The sequence below is a fragment of the Propithecus coquereli genome, unplaced genomic scaffold (genome assembly GCF_000956105.1).
Source record: "Propithecus coquereli isolate 6110/MARCELLA unplaced genomic scaffold, Pcoq_1.0 Scaffold10, whole genome shotgun sequence".
NCBI classification, from domain to species: Eukaryota; Metazoa; Chordata; class Mammalia; order Primates; family Indriidae; genus Propithecus; species Propithecus coquereli.
In genome coordinates, this window is record NW_012133858.1 from 6,794,461 (window position 1) to 6,809,004 (window position 14,544).

A 14,544-nucleotide genomic window follows, 5' to 3' on the forward strand; every position below is an offset into this window, starting at 1 on the left:
AAAAAAAAAGTTCTCCTTTAACGTTAAAATGGTAGTTTTTTTCTGTTATATTTTCATTAACTCTTCAATGATTCCTGTGGAGGTTTTTGCTTTTGTTTTGTATTCTTGGCAAAAAAAATAAACTGTTATTTCCTCAAATTATTTTTTCATGACCTTCTGATGAAGTAGAATTAAAGTTTGGCAGTATATATTTAAAATATTCTATGAATAGCTCCTAAGAAAATATAAGAGATGTAGATAAAGATTTACCTAGAAAATATTTCTTGTGATTTTTATAATAATAAAAATTTGGAAAACAACCTCAATGTCTAAATGGTTAAATAAAAGATGGAAAATGTATTTCCTAGATTGTGCAATCATTAAAATATTTTATCAATACCATGAGAAATGAATATATTTAATAAAAAAAGCAGGACATAAAACTTTACATATATATAATTAATACTGATTTTATAAAACTAAAAGTATGAACATACACAACATACAAAGATATAAGATACTAACGAAAATTATCTATCTCTGGATGGAGGGATTAGAGATGCTTTTATTTTCTCCTTTATACCTTTCTAGTTTTCTAAATTTTCGACAATAAATATTTAAAACCAGAAAAAAATAATTTAAAAAGAAAATTTACATTAGTCCATAGATATACTCCTCTGCTCCCAAAGAGCATTCTGGAACACACTGGGAATTGGAACAAAAAAGTAGTACTCATAGCATTTCAAACTTATAATTAATATTTGTCTAGGTTCCCAAAATTTAAGATTGTAGTTTGATATTAAAAATCGGAGAACAATTTTTCTACTTACCTTCTCCAACCATTGTCACGCCTATCGACATGCCTAAGAACTTGCTCTTAGTCCAGACATGCGCATTTACACACATCTTCCTCTCTGCACATTCTGCATAAAATCCTGAGACTGGAGGATGATGGGAAACCTGCTCAGCAACAAATCTGACTGTGTAACAGTCTGATCCCACCTGGCTCAAAGACTCCTCTGATAGAGGAGCGTGATTTGTGACTGCCTGGGTGGAAGAGCTGCTAATAACACTGGATGCTACCTCGCTTTTTGACATCCTCCAGGAACAGTGAAATGTTTCTCCAATGATAGGATTGTATGGTTTCTTAGCAATGGCTCCCTTACGGCCTTCATGAAATGAGGTAAGGTAGTACTCAACAAAGCGAATCATTCTGTCCTCAGCTGTGGCTCCATTAGTGATGGCTATAAATAGGTCTGGATGAGACATAAAATCTGCATACATTTCCAGCAAGGAACGTTTCTCTAGGATAAATGTAGGAAGCACCACCTAAAATAACAACAACAAGAATAAATCAACCAAAGAGGGAACATTTAATCTTCATGCATATCTGTAGACAACTATTCTTATCTCTCTGAAAACATTTCATTTTAGATGGGTATTAAAAACAAAGTCACAAAGAAAAAGTATTTGATCTCATTAAAAAACAAGCATGCTTAAAAGGAAATGACACCCAAGTGGCTAAGATTAAACACAAATTCAATAGTATCAGGTAAAAGGAATTTTTTAAAAAATCCTCAAACTCCTAGACTGGATAAAAGTATCATCAGGGAAATAGTATTAAGAGTCAAAGTAAGGATGGGTGCGATGGCTCATGCCTGTAATCCCAGCACTCTGGGAGGCTGAGGCAGGAGGATAGTTTCAGCTTAGGAGCTTTAGACCAGCTTGAGCAAGAGCTAGACCCCATCTATACTAAAAATAGAAAAAATTAGCCTGGCGTAGTGGAGCGCACCTGTACTCCCGGCTACTCAGGAGGCTGAGGCAGGAGGATCGCTTGAGCCCAGGAGTTTGAGGTTGCCAAGAGCTATGATCACGCCACTGCACTCTAGCGTGGGTGACAGAGCAAGACTCTGTTTCAAAAAAAAAGTCAAAGTAAATGTTAGCTATGCCTATTCTCCTTTCCTAAGTTAAAAATAAATTATGGATGAATGATCAAGACATGGGACTCTTCTGAGAACAGACTGAAGAGATCACAGACCAAAGGAAAAAATGTAACGTATATTTAATTTTAAGTACAAGACAAGTATTTCCAAGAAGAGAAATTTTGATACCTAAAACCAGTTAAGTGTAAGGAAGATTAAATATTTTACTTAAAGCAGAGCTAGAGAGACACTGCAAAATATTAATAATTCAACTGTTTGAGTAAGCAGACTGGCACTATGTTTCAAGAGCCCTAAGGTGTTCATACCCATTAGCCTGGTACTTTTATCCAGGAACCTAGCCTTAGGTAATAAATAGTATGAATGAAGAACAAGGAATGTGAAAAAATAATTAAAACAACCTACATTTTACATTATGGTTCTACCTACTTAAATGCGGAAATTTCACTTAATGGACTATTTACAGTCATTTAAAAAGATGGTTCTGAAGACGACACAAGTAACATAAAAGACACTGGATGATGCAGGTTCAGATGGTGAATTGAACACACGCATCTTAATTCACTTCTACTGAAATTCCATTAAAATTATAATAAATTTCAAATCAAGACAAACCCAGAGATACCAGGAAAGTAGACAAAAAGCAAAAAAATTTGGGGAGCTGTTAACTAGAAAGTTGAATCTTAAGCAGTAGTTCACACTATGTGCAGATTGCTGAAAAGGCTCAGGATCTGGGGGTTTAGAGGAATGCTAAAGTAAGAACAACTGAGTGAAATCTATATGCAAAGCAATGAGATGCCTAAATCCCCTCCCCAACTCCACACTGTTAGTAACTGCCGCTCTTGCACCTCAAAGTCTAGAGGTTTAGTCTCTGGAGAGAGAAACAAAGTGGTTTATTCTCTAGATTGGAGAACATCAGGGTTTTCTAAGAGAATGGATACCATAATGATAAAAAGGGTATTAAATAACCCCTACATAAATTAAATGTTCACCACTGACACCCTCTCCCACCCAGTTCTCTTCTCCTCTTCAACTGCTAGTTTTTTTACTCACCAAGTAGGAGATGAGAAAAACTTCCTTCTGGGAAATCTGACTAACCCTAGAAGAAAAACCTAATGATTTTGACACCAAGTTCCCCAACAAATGGCCCAACCAGATTACTGGACAATAAAAGACATAGGCCCCACCCACACGTTCAAGACTTAAAATCAGCTTTTTGGTTTCTCTAAACTTAATTGTGAGCAGAAATCCAAGAAACACCATATCTCTGAGAAAACCTCTAATTAGGAATATAAAGATTTTAAAAAAAAGAAATAGACTTGGAGGAAACAGAAACCTGACAGGAGGAAAAAAATCTCAAAAAATAATATCTTTAGAGAGTTGAGAAGATACTACATACAGGGATGAAACAGGGATCCTTTTTTTTTTAAATCAGAAAATTAAAAAACATGATAGCAAAAATTAAAATTCGAGAAGAGTTAGAAGATAAAGGTGAGTAAACCTCCCAAAACATAGGAGAGAAAAAGACAGGGAGAGAAAGAAAAAAAAAGAAGACTGAAAAATAGAACACAAAGTCCAATGACTGACGAAGGGTTTCAGAGAAAACAGAAAAAAATGGGCGAGAGAAAAAAATCAATGAAATAATTGAAGAAATTTTCAGAGAACTGAAAAACATGAGTTATGACAATGAAAAGACCCACCAAGTGTACAATGGACAAAAAGAAACCTATACCAAGATATGTCACAATACCGAGATGTGACAAAGAGACAATTCCAAACAATTTCAGAGAGAAAGACAAAACAGGTCACAAACAGTTGAACAAATAGTTCAACTATTTGATGAGGAATCACAATGACTTCAATCTTTTCACCAGAATCCTGTAGCAAGGGGGCAATATACTAAAGGAAAATTACTTACAAGTTACAAATTCTATCCAAACTAGTAATCAAACATGAGGGCAAAATAAATACATTCCAGACCCACATTTTTACATTTGCTTCCCACAGATCTTTCTTAGAAATTAGAGAATGTGCTCCAACAAATAAGAGGCAACCAGGAAAGAACGGAATACAGTAAACAGATCTAGCACAGAAGAAAGGTGAAGGAAATCCTGATCCACATTAGAGTGATGTGACTCAAAAAACAGACATACTTAATTAAGACTGTCATCTACATGCTTCATGCTGCCACTGTGTCTTTTTAAATCTGAGGATAGAAAGCCCTGATGAAATTGTTCCCAATATGTCTGTATTTGGCTTGTGCTGACCATCTGCTGATGAACTTGCTTAGTTTGCTTGGAAGCAAAAAATACTGAGCAGCTCACTCCCCCTGCCCATATTCCTGCTGGATTTCCAGTGGCTGGCTCACACCAAATGCTCTAAGAAATATATATATCATAGGACTCACTCACAATTTTGCCTTCTGATTTCTTCAGAAAGAGATCTTCTAAATTTTCTCAATAATTTATAAGAAGCCAGACAGGCACAGTGGCTCAAGCCTTTAATCCCAGTACTTTGGGAGGCTGAGGTGGGAGGATTGTTTGACGACAGATGTTCGAGACTAGCCTGGACAACATGGTGAGACCCTATCTCTAGAAAAAGTTTTTTAAAAATCAGCTGGGCATGGTGGCATGCACCTGTAGTCTCAGCTACTCAGGCGACTGAAGCAAGAGGATCACCTGAGCCCAGGAGTTTGAGGTTGCAGTGAGCTATGATGACACCACTGCACTTTAGCCCGGGAAACAGAGCAAGACCCTGTCTCAAAAAAAAAAAAAGAAGGAAGCAGCAGCAGTAGCTGAAGCCAGAGACTCAAATGTTTAGTTTATCTTCTGGGAGCTGCCTTTTATGAATGTCAATACAGTCCTTTCCTTATGTGAAGCTTGCATTGGCTATTCACTTTTTCCTAAACTAAACAACATTGTTACGGGGTACAAATACAGGTAGTAAAACTATACAAAAAAGTAGGTGGATGATTAATACAAAAGTCAAGTAAGTTGTTACATCTAGGGAAAAGGAGGGGACTACAACAGGAGGGGCACTCACAGCTTCCAAGTTCTGGCAAATCTTCTACAACTCAATGTCAGAGGTGAGTACATGGGTATTCATTGACTTTTGTCCTTTGAATGTTTATATGTATTCTATTTAGTCTTCTGTATGTATAATACATCTCACAAAAGATATATTAACTGAAAAAAGGAAATAAAACTGCATATAAACTATGATTACATGATGAAAGATTAGACAGAAACACCAAAGTGAGAGTGTGTTATGTTAGGGTGGTACAATGATAGATTTTTTCTTTTATTTTCTAAAATTTTCTGTGAAGTGTTTAATTATACTACTTTCATAATATTATTTAAAAAGAAACAAAATGAACAGTGGGGGAAATGTGTATTACTTATTCACAGCATGAACCATAACCATCGTTATCTTCTTTGTTTCTATCCCAGCACCTAGCACAGTGTCTGGAATATAACAGGAGCTCAGTAAATAGGTTAAGTCAGTGTTACTGTTAGATAAGAGGTAGTTGTAACTGCAGTTTGGTCACCAGGTTCTTTAATATTGCTTGAAAAGTATCATTCCTTTAAATGTTGTGTGAATGTTCAAATTTGTAGTTGGTTAATACTAGTGTGTGTGTGTAACATAGCTTTTTAATTAACAAGGTACAAAAATGGGGAAAAGTATATTATACACAGTTATTCATACCGAGAGAACTTTATCATGTGGATTACTATTATAGCACATTCTTTTCAAATGTTCTTATGCCCCATAAACCCCTGCACTATTCTTAGGCCTTATAAACATAATCTATTAAGGGACTACAGATACCATACTAATACCAGACAACCTCTCATAAGATTACTACCAATATCAGAACTAATAAAGTATTTTCTGAATTACTAATTCGAAAATATTTCTAGAACAGAAATGATTCCCAGGTGAAGTACTGAAGTTAGATGAAAGAGGAAAGGTTAATGGGTTTCTTTATTAATTCCTAAAATGTCTGCTTTTTAGTAGGCTTTTAATTCAATCCATTTACTATTAAAACCTCCTTTAAAACACAGTAAGTCCAAGTAAAGAAAGAAATGTGTTTTTGATTTTTAAATGCTTCAAAGTGAATGCTAAAGGCAAAATGCTTTCTATTTTAAAATACACTATTAGTGTTTTCAATTCACTGGAAACAATCTTTTAATCTATACTTTCGCTACCTTCAATGGCATCAAACATCTCAATTTAAAACCTACCTTCTAAAGTCAGTTTTGAAATTCCATTCTAATGTAAAACTGTGTCAATAGTAATTCAAAGTAAATAATCTCACAGTAATAAATATTTGATACATATAGGTCTTGATCCTGATTTGCTTTTTAAATTGTCATGGATTAATTGTTAAAACAAATTAAGGCACACTAGTAAGATAAATTGGGAACAAAGAAGACTGGCCTAAAATTTAAAACCACCGATCAGTGCTTCTCAAACTTTAATGTAAATATGAATCACTTGGAGATCTTATTAAAATGCAGATTCTGGTCCACTAAAATTGCAGTCTCAGATTCTACATTTCTAAAAAGTCCCCAGGTGATGGTGATGCTACTGGTCTTCAGAACACACTTAAAGTAGCAAAGCTATAGGCAAAGGGTTTGCGAACTATAGTCTTTGGGCCAGATCTGGCCTCCCGTTTTGGTAAATGAAGTTTTGTTGGAACACAGCCATGCCCAACCCAGCATATTGTCTATGGCTGCTTCCATACTACAAAGGCAGAGTTGAGTAGCTGCAACAGAGACAAATATTTCCCCCTAGATGGAAATATTTACTATCTGGCCCTTTACAGAAAATCTGCTGACTCCTATTATAGATAATATCCCAATTGTACTCTCCACACATGGGAAGTAAGAGTAAAGTGGAAGTGTCAATGCCTTTCAGAGTTTTATAGGATTATGTCCTTTTCTTTACATTTTCTAGTACAGTGTACCAATGGATCCCTTTTATTTTGTACAGAAACATACAGACTGTAGGTCTTTATTTGCCAGGCAACTTCCTGCTGCGCAAGTAAACCATCACATTTTTTAAAAATAAGAACTGCTTACCAAGCGACTAAGAAACCAAATCATAAAGAATAAAAAGCACTGACAACATTAACAATTACAGGTATAGTCCTGACCTAACAATCTCCATAGCCAAATTATCCCATTACTTACTCTCGTTAAATCCATGCCCAGCTTGAGCTGTGACAAGAGATGTAGGATAACACTCCGTTGCTCTTCCACAGCTCCCAAGTCATCCTCCTTGTTGTCACATGCGTCCTCTATCTCATCATCTGCATTTATTTCTTCAGGTTCCTTAATGTAGTCAGTCAAAGCAAAAATCTAGTGTTATAACTACTTATTAATATCCATTGAGAATAGAAGTATAAACATCAGATTTGAAGACATTTATGTTGGACCTAAAGAAATCTGAGTATGGGCAACAATCTTTCCAAAAATTTAACTTCCATCATTTAGCCATCGAATAAATTTCCTTCAAAGAGCCAGTCATTGCTGATATTGAACATATTGTGGTTTTGCCATATGTATCACATATAAAATACATTTTTGGGGGAAAAGCAGGATTTTTCAAAAGGAGTGAAGAATGTCTCATCTGAATCTCAGGCCTTGCAGACTTTGACTACCCTGCCTAAAGATACCACCTATAATTAAAGTTCAAGATATTTTGAGGAATAAATATTTGCCTTTTCTTAAGCTAAAACTATAAAAGTAAAATTTTAAATTTACTGAACATGTCAATTCTAACTATTGTAACCTATATGTTGATATTCACTCATTCTTGAAGTTGCCAGGAAGAAAACTTTGGGTTGAAGAGAATGCTTGGTACAAGTATGGAAAACCTTGTACTTGTTCATGTAGTCATAATACCGCAAAAAGCTCCCTGTATAGCTCTTCAGTCAATCTATCAATAAAACAACACTATGTAAAGCCAAAAATGTTTACTTTCATCTTAATAGGCTCCTAGCTCCTAATAACTCGTTAAGAGAAACTTAATTTCATATTTATCTCTATTTAAACAACAAATAACACTTTCAAATCACTTTCCATGTTTATGTGTGGGTGGTGTACCATCCCTCCCAATGGAATGGCTTGTTAGAATTTTTGTGCAAGAGAGCTTTATATATGTATATTGTCTTTTGGTATTCTATTAGATTTTGAGTTACGAGGATTTAAAAAAAAAGAAATGATTTTGTTAATATCTCTGTCTTTGATTTTCCCCTCTCACATCAAACCCTATCAAACAAGAAACCCACCTGACTCTATGTAGCTAGACAAAGAAAACCAATCCTGATCAAGTACAAAATCAAGAACTTGGTGTTCTAAAAATATTAAAAACAAAATATAAAATAGGCCAGGCATGATGGCCTATAACCATATAGCACTCTGGGAGGCCAAGGCGGGAGGATCCCTTGAGCTCAGGAGTTTGAAACCAGCATGAGCAAGAGCAAGACCCCACCTCTACTAAAAATAGAAGAATTAGCCAGGCATTGTGGCACATGCCTGTAGTCCCAGCTACTCAGGAGGCTGAGGCAGGAGGATCGCTTGAGCCCAGGAGTTTGAGGTTGCTGTGAGCTGTGATGACGCCACTGCACTCTATCCAGGGCAACAGAGCAAGACTCTGTCTCAAAAAAAAAATATATATGTGTGTGTGTGTGTGTGTGTGTGTGTGTGTGTGTGTGTGTGTTTAAAAAATACAAAATACAATGACAAAGTTAAAGGATAATGGGTTTCTGGTCTTTCTTTTGCCTTTATCTTTCTCCTTTTTCCTCCTCCTTTATATCAAGGAAATCTATACCAGTTCACATTCTGATAAACCAATTAAAGCCTAGTTCATTTCCTTACATTCAGATCACACAGACAACTAATGTTTGTATATATCAGAATTACTTCTGTTTTATGTCCTCGAGAAGAGATCCCAAAGGCTTTCTCAAGTCCCCTTTCCGATGGCCACTCAGCCTGTCAGAAAGTATTTCCTGCTGGAACCTAAGTCAGCTGCACAGTACAGTTTCAGCATACTTTTTAATGTCCACTTGTTATAAAACAGAGAAAAGTTGATCATCCTCTTCTCTACATGTGGATACCAAATGTAATAATTATATGAAATTAAATGTTTAGAAAAAACTCTGCTAGGTATTCATTAAATAATGTTCTCCAGTCCTCTGAAAAGGTACCATTACATCTAAAGTCAAAACCTAGGACACAGATTAATAATGCAAATAAAGCTTTAAATTCTTTTTTATTTTTAATTATTATGGGTACATAATAATTGTATCAAATATAGGTTGTTTCTTTTTCTTCTTGAGACAGGGTCTCGCTCTGTTGTCTGGGATAGAGTGCGGTGGCATCATGATAGCTCACTGCAACCTCACACTCCTGGGCTCAAGCAATCCTTCTGTCTCAGCCTCCCCAGAAGCTGGCACATGCCACCACACCCAGCTAATTTTTCTATTTTTTGTAGAGATGGGGTCTTGCTCTTGCTCAGGCTGGTCTTGAACTACTGACCTGAAGCGATCCTCCCACCTTGGTCTCCCAAAGTGCTAGGGTTACCATGCCTGGCTGCAAATATAGCTTTAACTCTATAGTTTACAGTTTAGAACTTCTTCCAGTGAAAATAATATTAAAGAAATAAAATCTAACCTGGTAGAAAAGCTATTTAAAAGAATACAGTTTTGTTGTTTTTATAAAAATAGTTAAATCACTTATTATCAATATAATTGAAAGAGAAATTATATTAACAATTAAATACTATTTCTAAGTCTTGGCATGAATGAAAGAATTTAGTAGTTCTGCTTTCTTTGAAACACCTCTTATTAGTCATCATGCCTTTCTTAAAGAAAAGCTTGTGGTAAAAATACACTATTTAAATTTAGGAGGAAGGGGAAGATAAAAAAATTAAAAAATAAATTCAAATAAAAAATTACATTACATTAAATTAAAAAAATAAACTCAAATAAACATGCTCAAATGTATAAAATCCTTACAAACCCAGAATGGTTAGCAAATACAGCAGCAAGAACTGATGAGTTTCTAGGAATTCATACTATTTGGAGATTGCATGGTAAAAGGAAACCACAATATTCCACAAAACTCATACTAACCCCACTTTTGTCTTTCTAATGTCTGACTTGGGGCATGAAGGAACTATGGGCTTCATTCTAGTCTCACAGGGGTTTATCTTCTCCCTCACCTGGCAGCAAAATGTCCACTACTATAATAGAGGTCTCTGGCTTGCATTAACGCATGCTTCAAAGAAGGCATTTAAGAAACTTTTGGAAAATTCAGGTCTATTCTAGTGTGCTTGAATGGAGTCTAACGTCCTGAAATTTTAAAAAATATCTATGTGCTTATTTGTTTTCCACTTATACTAGGTGACGAACTTGGTCTACTCATCATTTCACAAGATTAGGAAATACAGCAATCATCTCCTCCCTAACACTGTGCCCCATCTCTAACATATGCCTCTATCCTGACTTCCCACATATTCTGTGTTCTCTTTTAGAAGAGTGAAGATGTTGGAGTATCTGACTTTTAATTTATCATTTTCCCCTTACAAATTATATTTCTAGCTCTGATTTCTCTCCAAAGCTTTGGCTCCATTATCTTCATTGCTTTTTATATACATTATAATCACATATCCCTCTCTCATGTGAAATTTAACATGAACTATACTAAACCTTTTCTCTCAAAGTCTCTTTCTTCCTAATTTTCCTAGCTTTGTGAATGCCACCACAATTTTTTCTAGTCATTTAGACTCAAAAACTTGGGAGTCATCTTTGATCCAAACCTATATCCAGTCAATCACAAGTCCAATTGATTTTTCATTTGTTTTCTTTCCCCTGTGTTTTATTACTAAATGATTTTTCATTTGAAATGCAGTTACCTATTCATTTGCCTTCATTTCTACTTTCATAGCCTTCTATTCACAGTTTTTTGTTTTGTTTTGTTTTGTTTTTTGAGACAGGGTCTTGCTCTGTCACTCGGGCTAGAGAGCAGTGGCATCGTCATATAGCTCACTGCAACCTCAAACTCCTGGGCTCAAATGATCCTCCTGCCTCATCCTCTTGAATAGCTGGGCTTATAGGTGTGTGCTACCACGCCCAGCTAATTTTTCTATTTTTTATAGAGACGGAGGTATTGCTGTGTTGCTCAGGCTGGTCTCAAACTCCTGGGGTCAAGCAATACTCCCATCTCTGCTGTGATTATAGGCATGAGGCACTGTGTTCGGCCCTATTCACATTTTAATTCCAAGTCATTGCATGTACCTATCTCCTTAAACAAACTACATCCTTCCCCATGCTCATGACGCTGTTGTCATTAAGACTGAACTCTTCTGCAAAATTTTTATGTTCTTTGGGGGCACAATTTACACAGTATTCTATGCAGTAGTGCTCCAGGGAGTATCTATGGAATACAGAGAGTGCAACATGAATAGTGCCAGATGCTCTGCTTAATTCGTTTTAGCGTAACACAATAATCTTACAAAGTATTATTACCCCTAATTTACAGATGAGGAAATTGAAGCTGAGAGTGGTTAACTGGCTGACATGTCGGTAAATGGTACATCCTAGGTTCCGAACCACCAGACAAGCTTTCTCCTCAATAAATACATATGCCTCAGTATCCCTGTTCATGTTACTCCTCTACCTTGAGACACCCCCTAATTATTCTTCCTCCTCTCTTCAAATCCTGTCTCCTTTCAAAGCCCAATTCCAATCCCACTTTCTCTCCAAAGCATTTCTCATGCACTCAACTCAGTCTCCCTTTTCTCTGAATGTCCACATCCCAATAGCCTAAACCATATCAGTAAGAAAAAATATATTGCTTTATATTTATTATCTTATTGTTCCAGTACATACGTTGTGACTCCAAATAGAGTATAAGTCTCTTCAGTTGAAGCACTATGACTTTTATTTTTTGCTTCTCTTCCAATTCCTAACATTGGACTTGCCATGTACTAGATAACTTAATAAATACTTGCTAACTGCTTGACTCTAAAAATGAGCTAGTCAAAAAGCTAGTAATATATGAAAAAAAGATTTCATATATTACTTTTTTTCCTCTCCTCTGCCAACACTGCCTCCACCCACTGCCCCATCAAGCCAATGCCTTTGCCAGCTTTGGAAGTCCCTGTGTCATATATTTCTTATTTATAGTATATAAATAACCATAAACTGTGTGTTACTCTTGACTCAGTAATTCTACTTGGGAATATAACCTAAAGAAATAATCCAAAGAAAAAGGAGAAAAAAACAGTAAACAAGATAATAAAGTGCTGTTTATAATAACAAAAAATAACAAGTAACCTAGCTATTCAACAATAGGGACATTAACTCAATAGCCTATTTTAACCTTTAAAACTTTAATTACATGGCCCAGAACAACACAGAAAAATGCTTATGAGAGTATCAAGTAAAAATAGCTTAAAATAAAACTATTATATGTAAGTATGGCCATAAAAATAATGGACATCAACACAAAAGGCAAAAAACCAGTATGTATGATTTGTTACAGTGGCGGATCTGTAATACTCTTTAGCTTCTAAGAAATTTGGAATGAATAATGATTTATAACAATATTAAACCCTGAGATCAGATGCTATTTTAGAGTAATACTTAACTCATTTGGTAAAGTGCTTACTATCAAAAAGACTTAATAACAAACTTTTAAGCTTATAAACTTAATAGTAAACAATGTTAAGATAATGGGGCAAGAAATATAAGAGATAAACATTGTACAAATCTTATTACATATCTTCTAGAACAAGAAAAACATGCCAATGTCAATTTTTAAAATATATTCTTATCAAGTAAAAGTAAACCAAAACTAAAAAGGGCACATAAATTAACCTGGAAAATACCACATGTCTAAGAGACATCTTCCAAAACAAATGCAATTTAAAGTAGAACAACAAAGTTTAGAATCTGCAAGACTGTTGCTTTGGTGTTAACTTGCATGCTCTGACAATGAAAAGACAACTGATCCTTTTCAGTGATTCCTAATTTTTTACATCAAAACCATATTTTCATATTACCTTACCCTTGCTAATAGTCCAGATTCTGCAAGAGATTGCTCTTCTGGGACTGCCACTGGCTTACTCTGCTCAGTTGTAAAGGGCTGGTCAGCTTCATTTTTATAGTGATTTGATAAAGGTATCTTTGGTTCTAACCACTCGATTGTCGTTCCTGATGAAGTAAGAGAAAACTTTCGCTGAAACTTGCTCATAATCTGGAAAGTTCAGCAGATGTGGATTTTATTAAACAATTTTGTTTTGAGCCTACAAGACTAAAAGCAATTCAACCTGTTAAGAGACCCTGCAAGACAGCCACTTGTATCTCATTAGCATGAGCACCATGATTGGATATTTAACAACAGAGCAACTTGCAACTTGCAATCAGATACTATTTAAAAGAAATCAACCCTTATTAGAACTGAATTCACTTCTTGGGCAAGTCTGTGAATCATGAGGTGTATTCCCAACCTAACAGGTGATCTGCTGTCCTCTCTGTATGAACCCCGTCCCTTTAGTCATCAAAAAATATGCAGATTAGGCTTTAGAGGGTCACAACTACAGGAGGAGTCTGGGACTGTAAAACAGTAAAATTTCCTTCAATTGGGATTGAAGCTTATTCTCAGCAGCAATCTTCTAACCAATCAAAATAATCCCCGGGATCTATCAAGAACTGCACATATATGTCCTTCTTTTTTGCAATCATAAAAAAGCCCCATATAACTTTAAAACTGAAAGACTCTTCTACTGAATAAATAATAACTGACCTAGTGAAGACAGTGGTCACATTTGCAGACCTGTCATCTTCTCAGTTAATGATTCAAATGTCTCTTGTTACCGTCAACTAGTTTAACAAAGTGGATTCTATGCCTAATCAATAATGAAAAATGTTCCATTTGATTTCAGAGGCTGATTTAGGTTTCACAGAAGCTTGGTTATAAAGGGCTATAATAAAGGATACTCAGACTACTACAGCAGAAATTTTTAAAAGAGTAAGGAATTTACTCAGTCTGTAACAAAATCCCAGATTTCATTGTAGGAATAAATCAAAAAGTGTCTGCCAGGCTACCAGACCACCTTCCTTTGTTCACTTACTTGGTACTAGGGATATTCATGATTGGGAGAATGCCCTGGGTAAGTTCATGGGACTGTTTTAAAATTTCAAAGAAATGAAAACATTTTGCTCCTACATCAAAATGTTTACTTTTAATATCAACAACCAGATTTCAGACAGGCTCAGTGGCTCACCCCTGTAATCCTAGCACTCTGGGAGGCTGAGGCAGAAGGATTGCTTAAGGACAGGAGTTTGAGGTTGCAGGGAGGCACATCATTGCACTCTAGCACAAGGGGGTGACAGAGCAAGACTCTGTCTAGAAAAAAAAAAAAAAATCCAGATTTCCTTACTTCCAAAAATAAAATGCACACAAACAGTAAATTTAACAGATCTGTTTTAAGTGATTGCTCATCTGACTGGAAATCATAACAAAACTCTTTTCAGGCCGGGTGCAGTGGCTCACGCCTGCAATCCTAGCACTCTGGGAGGCCGAGGCGGGAGGATTGCTTGAGCTCAGGAGTT

The 14,544-nt window shown here is 35.7% G+C and overlaps 1 protein-coding gene across 2 annotated transcripts in view; it reads right to left on the minus strand.

The window, feature by feature from the left end:
- The window catches only part of OSBPL11 (oxysterol binding protein-like 11), an 81,559-nt gene that overhangs the window by 23,596 nt on the left and 43,419 nt on the right, over nt 1-14,544 (minus strand). For both annotated transcript variants that reach the window (XM_012642318.1, XM_012642310.1), the window contains exons 7-9: nt 12,998-13,143; nt 7,115-7,255; nt 810-1,308 (exon numbers count right to left, since the gene is read on the minus strand). In XM_012642318.1, coding sequence (XP_012497772.1) covers nt 810-1,308; nt 7,115-7,255; nt 12,998-13,143 — 786 coding nt within the window. The remainder of the gene's footprint in view (nt 1-809; nt 1,309-7,114; nt 7,256-12,997; nt 13,144-14,544) is intronic.